The 17,033-nt window shown below is 36.7% G+C and overlaps 2 protein-coding genes and 2 long non-coding RNA genes across 6 annotated transcripts in view; 3 read left to right on the forward strand and 1 right to left on the reverse strand.

Moving 5' to 3' along the window:
* The window catches only part of LOC135194905 (turripeptide Gsg9.2-like), a 78,040-nt gene that overhangs the window by 14,590 nt on the left and 46,417 nt on the right, over window positions 1-17,033 (reverse strand). The window lies entirely within an intron of this gene.
* The window catches only part of LOC135194909 (uncharacterized), a 41,325-nt gene that overhangs the window by 3,420 nt on the left and 20,872 nt on the right, over window positions 1-17,033 (forward strand). The window lies entirely within an intron of this gene.
* Window positions 6,375-8,315, forward strand: LOC135194910 (uncharacterized). Of its 2 annotated transcripts, none has more exons than XR_010310025.1 (4): window positions 6,375-6,444; window positions 6,973-7,074; window positions 7,292-7,432; window positions 8,239-8,315. It is a non-coding gene; the product is annotated as an uncharacterized LOC135194910 (long non-coding RNA). The 2 variants fall into 2 exon arrangements; XR_010310026.1 differs by having other exon boundaries at window positions 6,395-6,444; window positions 6,983-7,074.
* On the forward strand, window positions 11,007-16,684 carry LOC135194894 (trypsin inhibitor ClTI-1-like). The gene is made up of 4 exons (XM_064221097.1): window positions 11,007-11,085; window positions 15,072-15,183; window positions 15,582-15,728; window positions 16,435-16,684. Exons 2-4 carry the CDS (start codon window positions 15,081-15,083, stop codon window positions 16,446-16,448), a joined length of 264 nt encoding a protein of 87 aa, XP_064077167.1. The 5' UTR covers window positions 11,007-11,085; window positions 15,072-15,080; the 3' UTR covers window positions 16,449-16,684.

Below are 17,033 nucleotides of genomic sequence, written 5' to 3' on the forward strand. Positions count from 1 at the left end.
AACTTTAACTAGTTAAATGATGGTTGTCATAATGTATATAATATAGGAATTATTTTTCACTACACAAAAAAATACTCATTAAACTATTTCATGTACAACTAACATTTTACATGAGGATTATGACATTAAATTGATAAATGCACGGACAGTACATGAGACAGACTAGAGAACTGGCCAGCGATGAAACAGGCAATGGCTACAGAGGGCTGCTAACTACGGCACAAGACCAGGCCCTAAGAACCAAATATGTCCAAAGAACGATAATGGGAAAAAGATCTCACCCATATGCAGGAAGTGTAATATGAAAAAACAAAAATGAGACCATAAACGATTCAGTAGTAAATGTCCTCCACTAGAGCCTGTGCAAGAAACACCAGCTACCTTGCAGTAATAAGTGTTTCGAACACCAGCCTAAAGGAGTGATAGAAAACAGTCAAACAAAAATCCTCCGGAGCTGTGGTATCAGAACAGATATGGCGATACGTGCCAGTAGACTAGGTGACGTCGATTAACAAAATCAAGAAGAAAGTGTCACTCATTGATGTCGCAATACCATGGGACACCAGAGTAGAAGAAGAGAGAGAGAAAAGATTGATAAGTATCAAGACCTGAAAATAGAAATAAGAAAGATATGGGATATGCCAGTGGAATTTGTACCCATAACTATAGGAACACTAAGCACGATCCCATGATCCCTGAAAAGGAACCTGGAAAACTAGATGCAGAAGCACCTCCATGACTCATGCAGAAGACTGTGCTCCTAGAAACAGCGCACATAGTGGGAAAAGTGATGGACTCCTAAGGAGGCATGATGCAACCCGGAATCCCACACTATGGACACCACCCAGTCGATTAGGGTGACTGTCATAGACAAAATAATAATAATAATAATAATAATAATATAATAATAATAATAATAATAATAATAACATCAGGTGCCTTGCAGTAATAAGTGGTACGATCAGGCAAAGATCCCTGGGACTATGGTATCAGAACAGATAGGGTGATACATGCAAATACATGCAACCCGGAACCCCACACTATAAATACCACCCAGTCGAATTGGAGGACTGTGATAGAGCAAAAAAAAAAAAAAAATAATAATAATGATAATAGTAATAACAATTAGATTATGACAGAAAAATAATATGTTAATGTACAGTATACCCCAATAATAATAATAATAATAATAATAATAATAATAATAATAATAATAATAATAATAATAATGTGGCGCCATGGAGGAGTTGGTTAGGTCTTCAATAGACTTAAGTCAAGTTAAGCAACATTGGGGCTGGTCAGTCGTTGGATGGGTGACCGCTCTCCTCGCGTTGATTCCTTGGGAAGGATCTTTACCATAATTTCCTCAGTCTACTCAGCTGTAAATGAGTACCTATCCCTGATGGGGTAGGGTCCAGCTATGGGTTAAATAGCAAAACTCAGCAATGATGGAAAGAAATGAAGGAATAAACGACAACGACGTAAATGGAACCTCTGGCAACAGAGGAGCTTCGTCCGGCAACCAGGTATTCAACCCAATTGAAGGGGAAGACGGTCAGGTACTTGGAGGTCGTCATCCAGCAACTGATCACCACAACGAAAGTAATCAACAGCCTGAGATTGGAGGCTACAGAGGCAAAAAGGAAGAAATGGACAAGAGAAGGAAAATAAGGAAATATGGAGATGCTACATCAGAAGCAACCCGACGGAGAGAGGATAGAAGAAGATTGATCAACATCTGGAATGAGAGGAATAACACCCCCCAAACAGAGCAGAGGCTGGCAGACCAAGTAAGGAACATAAAGAAAAAGAACTGGCTCTCCCCAACAGAAAGAGAAGAACTGGAAAGGGAAATGTCACACGACAACGAATTACACGAAGACGAACTGAGAGACGATGCCACAGAAGACGACAGGGAGGATGAAGTATCAAACAACGACACACGAAGAAACACCGACGAAGTAACAGAGAGGACGGAATGGGTAGAAAAGATTAGACAATGGATGGAGACAGATACAGAGAGAACAAAGATCCCCTCCATGAAAGCCTACAACACCAAGAAATTAGGGAGAAAACAGTGAGGTCAATGAAATAATGGGCCTAATACACACCACCAGTATCACAGAAACAAATAACTTGACATATGCAGGAGCAAGATTAGTAGCAGAACGGATGGGGATTCGAACACCAACACCACCGTCACAACCAACCCAACAGAAAGCAAAACAGCAACCTCCTTGGAAAAGGCGCCTGGAAAAGCAAATCATGGTGATGAGATCTGACTTGAGTAAACTGAAAGAGATGGCAGAAAAAAGGCTAAGAAGCAAGAAAACAAGGGAGGAACTCAACGAGAAATACAAAGTACAAGAGAGGGACTAAACAACAAAATAGAAGATGTAAAACAGAGGCTTAAGGCCAAAGCACACAAGATCCAACGGTACATGAACAGGAATAAGGGATACCAACAGAACAAACTATTCGGAACCAACCAGAAAAGACTATACAGCCAACTAAGAGGGAAGACAACCACCCAGAAATTCCTGAAGCCGAACCAAGTAAGAGACTCTGGGAAAACATATGGAGCAATCCGGTATCACACAACAAACATGCAACATGGCTCCAGGAAGTCAAGGAAGAAGAAACAGGAGAATAAAACAAAGATTCACAGACATCACGACAGACACAGTCAGACACCAACTAAAGAAAATGCCAAACTGGAAAACCCCAGGTCCCGATGAAGTCCATGGATACTGGCTCAAAAACTTCAAGGCCTACACCCACGAATAGCAGAACAACTCCAGCATTGTATCTCAAATCACCAAGCACCCAAATGGATGACCACAGGAAGAACATCCTTAGTACAAAAAGACAAGAGTAAGGGAAATATAGCCAGTAACTACAGGCCTATCACCTGCCTACCAACTAATGTGGAAGTTACTAACAGGTATCATCAGTGAAAGGCTATACAACTACCTAGAGGAGACAAAACACCATCCCCTACCAACAGAAAGGCTGCAGAAGGAAGTGTAGGGGCACAAAAGACCAGCTCCTGATAGACAAAATGGTAATGAAGAACAGTAGGAGAAGGAAAACCAACCTAAGCATGGCATGGATAGACTATAAGAAAGCCTTCGACATGATACCACACATGGCTAATAGAATGCCTGAAAATATATGGGGCAGAGGAAAACACCATCAGCTTCCTCAAAATACAATGCGCAACTGGAATACAATACTTACAAGCTCTGGAATAAGACTAGCAGAGGTTAATATCAGGAGAGGGATCTTCCAGGGCGACTCACTGTCCCCACTACTCTTCGGTAGTAGCCATGATTTCCCATGACAAAAGTACTACAGAAGATGGATGCCGGGCACCAACTCAAGAAAAGAGGCAACAAAATCAACCATCTGTATGTTCATGGACGACATCAAGCTGTACGGTAAGAGCATCAAGGAAATAGATACCCTAATCCAGACTGTAAGGATTGTATCTGGGGACATCAGAATGGAGTTTGGAATAGAAAAAAATGCGCCTTAGTCAACATACAAAAAAAGGCAAAGTAACGAGAACTGAAGGGATAAAGCTACCAGGATGGAGCAACATCAAACACATAGATGAGACAGGATACAAATACCTGGGAATAATGGAAGGAGGAGATATAAAACACCAAGAGATGAAGGACACAATCAGGAAAGAATATATGCAGAGACTCAAGGCGATACTCAAGTCAAAACTCAACGGCGGAAATATGATAAAAGCCATAAACACATGGGCAGTGCCAGTAATCAGATACAGCGCAGGAATAGTGGAATGGACGAAGGCAGAACTCCGCAGCATAGATCAGAAAACCAGGAAACAAATGACAATACACAAAGCACTACACCCAAGAGCAAATACGGACAGACTATACATAACACGAAAGGAAGGAGGGAGAGGACTACTAAGTATAGAGGACTGCGTCAACATTGAAAACAGAGCACTGGGGCAATATCTGAAAACCAGTGAAGACGAGTGCTAAAGAGTGCATGGGAAGAAGGACTAATAAAAGTAGACGAAGACCCAGAAATAAATATCAGAGACAGGAGAAAGACAGAAAGAACACAGGACTGGCACAACAAACCAATGCACGGACAATACATGAGACAGACTAAAGAACTAGCCAGCGATGACAATTGGCAATGGCTACAGAGGGGAGAGCTAAAGAAGGAAACTGAAGGAATGATGAACAGCGGCACAAGATCAGGCCCTAAGAACCAGATATGTTCAAAGTACGATAGACGGAAATAACATCTCTCCCAATAATGTAGGAAGTACAATACGAAAAATGAAACCATAAACCACATAGCAAGTGAATGCCCGGCACTTGCACAGAACCAGTACAAAAAGAGGCATGATTCAGTGGCAAAAGCCCTCCACTGGAGCCTGTGCAAGAAACATCAGCTACCTTGCAGTAATAAGTGGTACGAGCACCAACCTGAGGGGAGTGATAGAAAACGATCAGGCAAAGATCCTCTGGGACTATGGTATCAGAACGGATAGGGTGATACGTGCAAATAGACCAGACGTGACGTTTGACTGACAAAGTCAAGAAGAAAGTATCACTCATTGATGTCGCAATACCATGGGACACCAGAGTTGAAGAGAAAGAGAGGGAAAAATGGATAAGTATCAAGATCTGAAAATAGAAATAAGAAGGATATGGGATATCCCGGGCCAGTGGAAATCGTACCATAATCATAGGAGCAGTAGGCACGATCCAAGATCCCTGAAAAGGAATCTAGAAAAACTAGAGGCTGAAGTAGCTCCAGGTCTCATGCAGAAGAGTGTGATCCTAGAAACGGGCACACATAGTAAGAAAAGTGATGGACTCCTAAGGAGGCAGGATGCAACCCGGAACCCACACTATAAATACCACCCACCAGACGAATTGGAGGACTGTGATAGAGCAAAAAAAAAAAAAAAAAAAAAAAAAAAAAAAATAATAATATTAATAATAATAATAATATCCACTTTCGCATTAAAAAAAATTATCAATGGATATAAAATCTGAATAGAACCGTAAAAGTCCTTCCATAAGTTGTGAATATTGTTCATTTTAATTACAGAAAAATTGTCTGATGTCGAAATTTTGAAAGTTTTCCACAACTAGTAAAAAGAAAACCCCGAACTTGAATCTGTTTTGTGTTTTATTTTGGTGTAATAACGGTGAGATTTTTTTTTTACTGTAATAAGATATATATATATATATATATATATATATATATATATATATATATATATATATATATATATATATATATATATATATATATATCTATATATATATATATATATATATATATATATAATATATATATATATATATATATATATAATATGTCTGCATCCTAAAAACAAATTATATTCATCCTTCTCCAAAACACAAGCTGATTACTGACGCAACGTCTCAAGGAATATTGAAAGAGAAAGAAGAAAAAAACGCCTCAAGGGAAAATTCCAGGAAGGCAAGGCCACAAAAACGTGAATTAAGGAAAATGACTTTGAAAAAATAAATCGGTAGAGAAAAAACAAGGAAAAAACTGCCGTGAGGGTGTTAAATAATACTTATCATCTCTCTTTAAAATTGTTAAAAAAATAATATCACAAAAAATATGTTAAATATGTAGTGATTCCATGCTTAAATATTGGTTCCTTTATTTTATTGAAGGATATAGACAGTGATACTCATGTAAGTTTATTAATATACGATCGATATTGTGTGTTCATCATATATATATATATATATATATATATATATATATATATATATATATATATATATATATATATTATATATATATATAGTGTGTGTGTGTTTGTGTGTATGTGTGTGCGTGTATTTAATAATGTACATACATATATATGTGCACACATATAACTAATGTATACATACATACATACATACATACATACATACATACATACATACATCTATATGTGTAGGGGTATTAATTTTTCTTGCTACCACCCAAACCGAGAGAGAGAGAGAGAGAGAGAGAGAGAGAGAGAGAGAGAGAGATGCAACGTAACTGGTAATAACCAGTGCACTGTATTTTCGGTTCCATGCATTTTCCTACTATTTTTTTGGGATATATTAGTTGTCAGAAAGGTCTTTAGTTCTCTTTCGAAGCGCATTAAAGTCCATTTTGACTTAATACATCTATAATCATATAAAATTATAAATACATCAGTGATGTCACAACAATGGAATTTTTCACTTTTTGTATTCCGTGATGTATTCTTTTTTTATCAAGTGGGTTTACAGACATCTTTTGATACTTGGCAACTCATGACGGATTGACCAGTATATAAAGAGCCAGTCCACATGGTCATTGTACAGTTTGATCGCACACTTTGTCGAGGTCGAAGTTACTTCTGATTTTCAGCTGGAAATATTAGCTCGGGTATGGCAAGTCATCCTGTTTTCTCGTTCTGTTGAACCATTAGGATGTGAAGAAAAGTTTGATTTATATATGCCACGGAAAAATACCGTATAAATGGGATTAGCACTTCAATTTTTATATAATTAGTAACACAGAATTATGGTAAATGTCAGCTATTTGACCATTAGATACTAGAAGTACAGGTTTCATCCTCAGAAATTTATGTCGCTATTTAAAAATCCGATTCATGTTTTAGGAATAAAAGTTAAATCTAGGCGAGTATATTGATTTTCGAAACCTTCATTTGGTTTCGAATCAAAGAATTTGACAGAAATATTTGAGGCAGTTTAAGGCTGACTTGACTGAATGCATATTAGATTCCCTTGAGGTGTTTTAACAGTATCCCACTGACATTTCAAACTGTCAAGTAAGTTGGAAATAAAGGCAAACAGAAAACAAAAAAAAAAAGAAAAAAAAATGGAAGTAGAATTACACTTAAGATAAGATAATCACGACAAATCCCTAATCCTCATTTACTTCTCTTGACAGACATCAACAGCCATGATGATCAAGAAAGGTTACCAACGACTATTTTTTGCGTCGTTTTGTTGGTCATCATCGGGACGTCAGTGGCCAGTTCATTCCATCCAAGTGAGTCAAAGTTTAACATTTTGAGGTGGTTCAGTAATGAACAAAGAACTTGGTAGTTTCTTATTTTTACTTCAGTTTTGTATAGGGCTGATCATTCATTGGTCAGCAAAAGATGCTTGAGAAGTATCTCTAAATTTGCTACAATAACGAGTTTCACAGCGCACCCATAACAACAGCAACGGCAGCAGCAATGTTAATTTGTTAATTTGTCTCCCAGACTGCGACCGAGCCTGTACCTTCGAATTGGATCCCATCTGCGGCAGCGACGGAAGGAACTACTCTAATCGCTGCCACTTCGAAATCGGGAAATGTCGTAATCCTCGCTTGAGGATACAATGCAAAGGAAGGTGTGAGGAATGTAAGTCTTTCTTTCTTAATTTTTGGTTTTATTTTGAGGTGTCTTCTTTTTACGTACAGGCCAGTGTTGAGAGAGAGAGAGAGAGAGAGAGAGAGAGAGAGAGAGAGAGAGAGAGAGGAGATGAGCAATTAAAAATGGCCGTTGTTCCCCGTAGACTATGTTTATGACATGTTGCACTTGACAAGCTCTGGAATTTTTGTCTTGTTCCTGTTCTTTCTTTCAAGGGCCAAAAGCTCTGTCGTTTTCTTCTGTTTTAAAGGGGAACTAATTTAGATGATACAGCGCTTTCACCTCCTCGAATTAGTGTGCTTTCCTCACTTTGCCAAATATCAGCATCTATGGGACAGATGAGTTTCTTGCATTCCTTTGAAAAATTGAGGAGTGGTCTTCACGTCGGTCCTAACTTGACTTTTTACAGGCAGCAATGTCAAATGTACAGATCAATCACTCTATTCCTTCCTCACCTCTAGCGAAGCTGCTTCAGAACTTATAACCCTTATCAGATGACGTTTTTGACCTCGCCGAATCATCAACTTAAAGATAAAAAAATTAACACCAATTTTACGTAAGGATTAAAAGAGGTAGTTTTTTGTACATCAGGGTCTGAAGACGAGAGATGCCCACTCATGTCAATAGTAACGAATAGTAACTATCATCTCTGGACTACTCTCCAATTTTCTAAATTCATAGGGGAAGGCGTAGGTACCACTCAAATTCAGTATTTACAACCCACGTATATTTTATGTCTTTTCCTCATATCCCGAGACCCGTTCTTCATTTGTTTTAATTTTTCCCATTTTCTGCAGGTTTGTACGGATGAAGTCGTTAGCCCTACGCCCTTCTTCATCCTCTTCGTGACCTACAGCAGTAGCCTCTCTATCAGGTATATAATCGACAGTTTTCGAGAACAGATGCACATCAATTCTAAATACAAATTCAGTGTTCCCTCGTTAGGAATGTAAGGGATGTGGTCACTGCTATCTTCCTTCTTGTTAGAACAGTTCTCTCCTTCCTCGATAAAAGTTTGTGAAAAATTGCAGAGAGAGAGAGAGAGAGAGAGAGAGAGAGAGAGAGAGAGAGTGAGAGAGAGAGAGAGATTGATGAAGGTGAAATTATTGATACTGACTTGAAAATTTAATCAGTTAAAATGAAATATTTCCTAATTTGTTTCAATTCTATTTAGGGACTTGATTACCCATTCATTTCTTCGTTTTTAATAATTTGATCATCATCTTTCATTTATCTATCTGTAGGTTACTGATAAGTGGCGAACAGGTCGGCAACGGTATCGCCAACAAAGAAGATTTTTGTTTTGAAAAGCCCAAGAGGATTTCGTGAATCCTGAAATTGACCACATTTTGAAATGTCGTGATTGTTAAAAAGATAATTATTAAAACGTAAATCCAAACACTAATTTATTATTTCTCCTTTCTTCTGAATATTGATTTTATGTTTATTTCGTAAGGCATATATATATGAACAGACGGAAAAGAAGATCCGAAGACTACATCATATAAAAGGGAGAAACTGAACCTAGACTAGATAAATGATAGTTGTCATAATGTATAAAATATAGGTATAATATTTCACTTCACAAAAAAGTACACATTAACCTATTTCATGTATAACTAACATTTTACATGAGGATTATGACATGAAATTGATAAGTATTAATGAAGATCACAGTAATAATAATAATAATAATAATAATAATAATAATAATAATAATAATAATAATAATAATAATAATAATAATAATAATAATAATAACAGAACAGAGGAATGGCACAACAAACCAGTGCACAGACAGTACATGAGACAGATTAAAGAACTGGCCAGCCATGAAACATGGCAATGGCTACAGAGGGATGCTAACTGCGGCACAAGACCAGGCCCTAAGAACAAGATATGTCCGAAGAACGATAGATGGGAAGAATATCTCACCCATATGCAGGAAGTGCAATACGAAAAATGAAACCATAAACCACATAGCAAAGCGAATGTCCGGCACTTGCGCAGAAGCAGTACAAAAAGAGGCACGATTCAGTAGCGAAAGCCCTCCACTAGAGCCTATGGAAGGAACACCAGCTACCTTGCAGTAATAAGTGGTATGAGAACCAACCTGAAGGAGTGATAGAAAACGATCCGGCAAAGATCCTCTGGGACTATGGTATAAGAACAGATAGGGTGATACGTGCAAATAGACCAGACCTGCCGTTGTTTGACAAAATCAAGAAGAAAGTATCACTCATTGATGTCGCAATACCATGGGACACCAGAGAAGAAGAAATGAGAGAGAAAAGATTGATAAGTATCAAGACCTGAAAATAGAAATAAGAAGGATATGGGATATGCCAGTGGAAGCTGTACCCATAACCATAGGAACACTAAGCACGATCCCAAGATCCATGAAAAGGAACCTGGAAAAACTAGATGCCGAGGCAGCTTCTTAACTCATTCAGAAGAGTGTGCTTACATTTAGAAACGTTCATTCTCATGTGTATTCTTTCACCTGTTCATTGAATGATATTCTGCAACTCCCTCTTTCATTTCCAGGTAATGAAAAAAAAAAACAGGATATAAATATGCCGTGAGAGGTTTGACCCAAAGTAAAATAAAAAAAAGTGCATCGTCACATGGATTATATTATATCAACATATTTTCAGCAATGCTATTTCTAATTAACATAAATTTTCAGAAACATGTTGGATTACAAATCGTAATCATATCCAATTTTCTTAACAATATAGAAACCCCTGTCAAGACCTTTTTCTTTACTAACTGGTATTCTTGGCGTTAATTTAGAAAAGAGGAATATTTCGAACAAGATGGTTAATATTCCTTCCAGTTCCGTTACCTCATTTTTATGTGCTCTAGTTTATAATATATTCCGGGGTCAAAGAGGTAAATAAAATATATCATAGATGGTTTTATATTACTGGAGTGGGTTGTATAGAGAGTACTAACTCCAATTAGGGTTTTCATTTTTTTTCTTTCGTGAAGTGATGTACACACATACATCAACATACATCAGCATACTCAGACACAAAAACACACATACCCATGCAAGTATGTGTACTCTCTGTGTGTATACTTTTTCACATTTCATTTAATCCTACCTAGAACAGAATGCCAGCTAACTCAGAAGAAGAAGAAGAAGAAGAAGAAGAAGAAGATGAGTGAGAGAGAGAGAGAAAGAGAGAGAGAGAGCGAGAGAGAGAGAGAGAGAGAGAGAGAGAAAATTCAACTGGCTATTACCAGATCTTTAGCTAAGATACGCCCGCTTTCTGAATTTTCCTATTTTTTTTTATAACCAAGTTATATAACCGAGTTTTATAACACCCTCGAGTTCTTACATATTTCATAATGACGAGATATATCTATGGCATTAGTTTGTGAATTGCAAAGCCTATTAGAATTAACAGACTTGGTTTTTTGCCCATACAAAAATATACGACGCTTTAAATGCGAGGTCCGGCGACTGATACATGTTGTCTCTCCTGAAAAAACTGGGTAACTGGAAACTCATGCATCGCCAACGCCTTCTATATAAACGGCAATAATTCTAACGTACCACGCAGTGAGGTCGAGACACTCAATTTAGCAGCACTACGCGTTCCTTTACGGTTCTTCTGCTATTCATCTCGGATCAGGTAAAACAGACTTTATTTATTTAAATTTTTCTTTTAAGTATGACGGGATATTATCGAGCACCCAGGAATTCAGTCGCGAATATTGCAATTTTGAATAGAGACACCGCGTATATTATACACACACATATATAAGTGTTTTCTCAAATACTGAAGGGCTGATGTTACACCTAAAAGAAATGCATATATATATATGATATATATATATATATATATAATATATATATATATATATATATATATATATATATATATTTTCATTGTTTATTAAGTATTTTGTTTACAGTATATTTCCACATTAGTTGGTATCTGTAGCTTAGTATTTGAGGGAATATATATACCTACACTTATTATCTAAGTGTACACACACACACAATACTTCATCGTGCCTTCTCATTGACATCTAGTGGGAATTTTTTCACGAGAAAGAAATCAACTTTTTACGTCAATATTTAACCAACAGTAATTTTCCCACACTACACTTTTTTCACAGGTATGTTTTGTAAACTTCTTAATAACGTTTTTTTTTGATCCCAAAAGTGTCCTTACCTACTGTGCCTAAGCTTCCATTTTATGCAAATGTACCTTTAATCCATGACAAAAATTTCTACGATGCAACTAAGAGAACTCATATTTGATTATATACCAGCTATTAGATTTAATATCATCCCAACAAACCCACTCAGTTTAGGTAGTTTGTTTAAATTAAAGGATAAACTTGACCCTTTGATGACCTCATGTGTTGTATACAAGTTTAACTGCCCTAGATGTAATCTGGGGAACCTACGTGGATCCACACATAGGTTACTGAGGGTCAGAATTGATTGCCATAAGGGCGTTAGCTGTAGAAAACTGGGTACAAACTTGCTAATCCTGAATTTTCTAATATCAGACAACATGCCAATAAATGCAAGCTGAATATACAATACAAAGATTTTGAAATATTGGGACGGGTACCGAATGGCAAACTAATGACAATTCTGGAGTTCTTGTTTATTAAACAGCTTGTTCCTCAATTGAACACGCAGTCTTCCTCGACATCTCTTTACTTAACGTGAGCTGTTGCCGGTCATTTCTGGTTTGTTCCTTCTGACTTCTGTCCTACCCTTTCTCTCTTGATGGTTGTTCTGCTAAATAGTTTTTATTTTTTTATCTTGTCTTTTATAATGTATTATGTCTTTTATTTGTAATTTAGTGCTTTTAATCTTCTTCTTCTTCCCAGCTTTTTCCCATTTTTATATCTGGGGTCGCCGTTTCGGATGAGCCGTTTCCATCTATTTCTATCTTGCGCTTCTGCCTCATCAATTCCCTTCTCATGTAAATCTCCTCTCACACAGTCCTTCCATCTCTTTCTTGGTCTCCCTCTCTTTCTTCTTCCTTGCACCTCCACTCCCATAGTATGTCTCCCAGCGTGGTCCTCTCTCTCCTCAACAGGTGTCCATACCATCTCAGCCTCCCTCCTGCACTTTCTTTGATACTTCCACCACCTTAGTTGACCCCCTTATGTAGTCATTTCTGATCCTATCCACTCTTGTTACCCCGACATCCACCTAAGCATTCTCATTTCTGCCACATCCATCTTCTTCTGCTCTGCTTTTCTCATGCTTGCTGTTTCCGTACCATACAGCATTGCTGTTCTTACCACCGTCTTGTGAAATTTCCTTTTAACCTAAGCGGCACTCTTTTGTCACAAAGAACTCCCGAGGCCGCTCTCCAGTTGTTCCAGCCTGCCTGTACCCGATGTTTTACTTCTTCTTCCATACTTCCTCCAGCGTTAACAAAAGATCCCAATACTTAAACTTATCAACTCTCCTTATTTGCCCTCCACCAAGCTGAATACTTTCTCTATCATCCCCCTCCAGTGGTGTACACATATATTCTGTCTTGGATCTCTTATTCTCATTCCTCTGTCCTCCAGTACTTGTCTCCATCTTTCCAATTTCACTTCCAGGTCTTCCCTGCTCTTTGCACACAGAACAATATCATCCGCATACAATATGTTCCATGGTACTGTCTCCCTTACTTCCTCTATTACATCCATCACTATGTTAAAGATAAATGGGCTCAGAGCCGACCCTGTGTAATCCTACTCTCACCTCAAACCTTCTGTCTCCCCAACACTGCTCCTCACTCTGGTAATACATTCGGTACATCTCTTGTATCAATCGCACATACTTCTCTGGCACCATCTTCTCCCTCAGGCTCCTCCATACCTCTTGTCTCGGGACTCTGTCATTAAGCCTTTTCAAGGTCAATGAATACCATATGTAGGTCCCTTTGTCTTTCCCCGAATTTCTCCATTATTTGCCTCAGACAAAATATACCACCTGTTGTTCCCCTTCCTTCATAAATCCCATCTGCTCTTTACCTATTTGTACTTCTTCTCTCAGTCTAGCATCTATCATCCTTTCCCAGTATCTTCAAAGTGTGGGACATCAATTTATGCCCCTATAATTACCACACTCTTGGACATCGCCTTTCCCTTTAAAAATTGGGATCAATATACTCCCACGCCACTCATTTGGTATCTTTTCCTGTTCAAGGATCTTTATCATAAGATCGTACAGTATATCCACTCCTTCATCTCCTAATGCTTTCCATGCCTCCACCGGGAAAATCATGTCTGGTCCGGTTGCCTTCCCATTCTTTTTTCATCTTCTTCAGTGCATTTAGTACCTCTTGCCTAGAAAACCTCATTACCATGCCAATGTTCACTTGGCCCCATCCTCTCTTATTAGTCTATTATTTTCTTCATTTAACACTGTTCGATATTCTTTCCATCTCTTCACAATGTCTTCCTCCTTTCTAAGCACTACACCCTCTTGATTCTTTATTTGTTTGATGTGTGTTATATCTTTGGTGCTCTTATTTCTAGCCTTTGATAGCTTCATCATCTTCTTTAATCCTTCCTTTGTCCCCAGCTCATTATACACATCATCATACGACTTTGCTTAGCTTGGGCTACCACCTTTTCACCACCTTGTTTTTCTCTCTGTACCTATTTTCTGTCTTCCACTGACTGTGACTCTTCCCATCTTTTTCTTTTGCCTCCTTCTTATCTTTTACTACTTTCTCAATGTCTTCATCCCACCACCAACTATCCTTTTCTTCCCATATGATACCAGATGTCTCTCCTAGCAGCTCCTTTCCATGCCTTCTATTACTGCTGCATTTCGTGCCACCATTCTTGAAAACCATCTTCAATCCCTATATCAATATCCTCCACAAAAACCCTCCTCTTAAACTCTCTCTTCTATCCCCTTCCTTCTGTAATTCGTACCATTTAATTTTCCTTATCCCTTTAGCTTTGGTTTTTCTTTCCCTTTTCAACTTCAAGTCCATACATAGCAGCCTGTGTTGGGGGCTACATGGTCGCCTGGAATAACTTTAGTGCTTTTAATATTAATTTTATGTTTTATGTCTTTACAGCTTGAAAATGAAACCTTTCTGTTTTGAAACGTTGTAATAAATATGTATTTTAAGGACCACCTGAGATGTACTTCCTCCTACAAGTCTTCTATATGTATTTTGGTATATATATATATTATATATAGAATATATATATATAATATATATCTCTATATATGATATATATATATATGTATATATTATATTTTATTCTATATATATATATATATATATATATATATATATATATATATATATGTAATATAGATATATCTATAGAAATATATATATATATATATATATATATATTATATTTATGGTATATTTATATATAGGGATATATATATATATATATATATTATATATATATATATATGTGTGTGTGTGTGTGTGTGTGTGTGTGTGTGTGTGTGTGTGTGTGTGTGTGTGTAATTCACGTAGAATTTTAATTAAAGTTCCAGGTTTAAAGATTAATAAAACTTGTAAGAAACTAAGAATTGATATGCAAGAAAACTTCGAATTCGAAATTATTTGCACATGCTAACACTATAACTGTTTCTATTTTTCCTCTACGGGCTCAGACCGCAAGAATGGTGAAGATGGGATTACTATCAGCTGGGCTCCTCGTCACTCTGTTTGCTATCATCGGTACATCACAGGCCCAGTTCGAGGAAATTCATACGCGTGATCCAGGTAAATTCAGCCCTTTGTTTCCAAAAATGAGGGATTTAGGAATTGAATTTTTATTTATTTTTTTTATTTTTTTTTACAGTGTTTTTAAAAATTATAGGTTAGATGCTTAAAAGTCTATAATTGCTTTTTTATTTTTTTTTTTTTTTTTAGAGATGACAGTAAATATAACCCCGACAGCTATCGGTATAACTCTTGATTCTGATTGGTTTTAAGGTACTTTGGCAGTCGAGAGAGCATATAATATCCATGATTATACTTTTGTATATAATGTACCATTGCTATGAATATCCAAGAATATTATATTTGCTTTACTATCTACCATAATTTAAATAAGAACGCTAGAAATACTGATACTGCGTAGGAGTAAGAATTATTATTAAATAGTTTTTACTGTACAGCTTGCGGTAACATAGCATGCACAGCCGACTACAACCCCGTTTGTGGCACTGATGGGAAGACGTACTCCAACGGCTGCCACTTAGGTATCGCGCAGAGATGTGAAGATTCAAGTCTAAGGGAGTATTGCAAGGGAAGATGTGGGGAATGTAAGTTTCTCATCATATATTCAATATTAAGTCTGTTTAGAAATATCTGAAGTTGAGAATTTGTGCATGCTAATTTTACAATGATCTGTTTCTCGTATGGGTATTGAAATAAGAAAGTGACAACAATGGTTTTAGCATCGTTAAAGTGAACAAATGACTAAAGTGAGAATGTTTGAATGGTCAGCATTTGTAGGGAGAATTTTGAGGAAAAAGACTGGCAATGAGTGAAAATGAAACCAATTTGACTGTGAGGGTACTCTTACTACCCATTACTATATTGGAAATTAAAGAAGTCACTGTAGGATATCTACTTGGCGTTCTGACTACCATGGTCACAGCCTCGTCCATATTGGAGACTTTAATGCAGACCAAAAAAAGGGATATTCAGATTTTATTTTATTTGAATAATCTCATAAGTTCCATTCATTTTATCCTCTAATTGTTAAACAACCTAAATAACTTCAGAGCTCCTAAAAAATGAAACTTTCCAGTATAATTTAATGTCTTTATCAACATTATAAAATTGCCTCTGGTTGTGATTACAGATTTGTGAAACAGTAGACAGTTAATGAAATGTTCAAATGTATCTATCCTTATGAATTTATTCATTCATACTTTCATATACTTATCCAGTTCGTATTTAACCAGTTTATTCAAATTCCCTGTTATACATCCAGTTTTAATATATTTCTCTTTTCTTCTACAGGTGGATATGAGTGAGTCTTCATTAACATTGGAAGAAACAGTTTCATAAATATATTTTCATTACCTGTAGGAGAAATTGTTTAAAAATACACCAGGTCAACTGCATCATTGATGTACTGTTTCAAGAATTTCATTGTGAACCTGCATCAGATTTCTACCTTAAAATATCTGTACCTTTCATTGAATTTATTTTCTTGTAGCATTGTATCATCTATGAAATGAAAACATAATAAAGCCTACTTTAAAATCCAGCTCTATATTTTTAATTCCCTTTAAATATTAATAGTTTCAGCACATGGCAAAAATATGGCTATAACCACCCAAAAATACTGCTGATTAAGGTTACTTTGGTATCCCTAATAGAAATCATAAGTTAATCAGGAGCATATTATTTGAAAATCAGCCATCAATGTGAGAAGAAAGCAATATTTTGGAAATATTTTGAATGTAATAACACCAAAAAAGAAATTATTGGAGGCCCTCTCTTGCCATAAGACTCAATTTACTGGAAACTATGGCTGTTCTGGAAGGTTAGTTTCAAGTTATTAGTAATGTAATTTATACCATTTTGACATGGGTAAAGACTCAGCAATGATATTA

Source organism: Macrobrachium nipponense, chromosome 15 (assembly GCF_015104395.2).
Source record: "Macrobrachium nipponense isolate FS-2020 chromosome 15, ASM1510439v2, whole genome shotgun sequence".
NCBI lineage: Eukaryota > Metazoa > Arthropoda > Malacostraca > Decapoda > Palaemonidae > Macrobrachium > Macrobrachium nipponense.

Bases quoted from the DNA above. Each gene is read 5' to 3' on its own strand.
- LOC135194894 (XM_064221097.1), top strand. From the start codon at position 15,081: ATGGTGAAGATGGGATTACTATCAGCTGGGCTCCTCGTCACTCTGTTT. The intron at 15,184-15,581 runs GTAAATTCAGCC...TTTACTGTACAG, and splicing joins AATTCATACGCGTGATCCAG to CTTGCGGTAACATAGCATGC.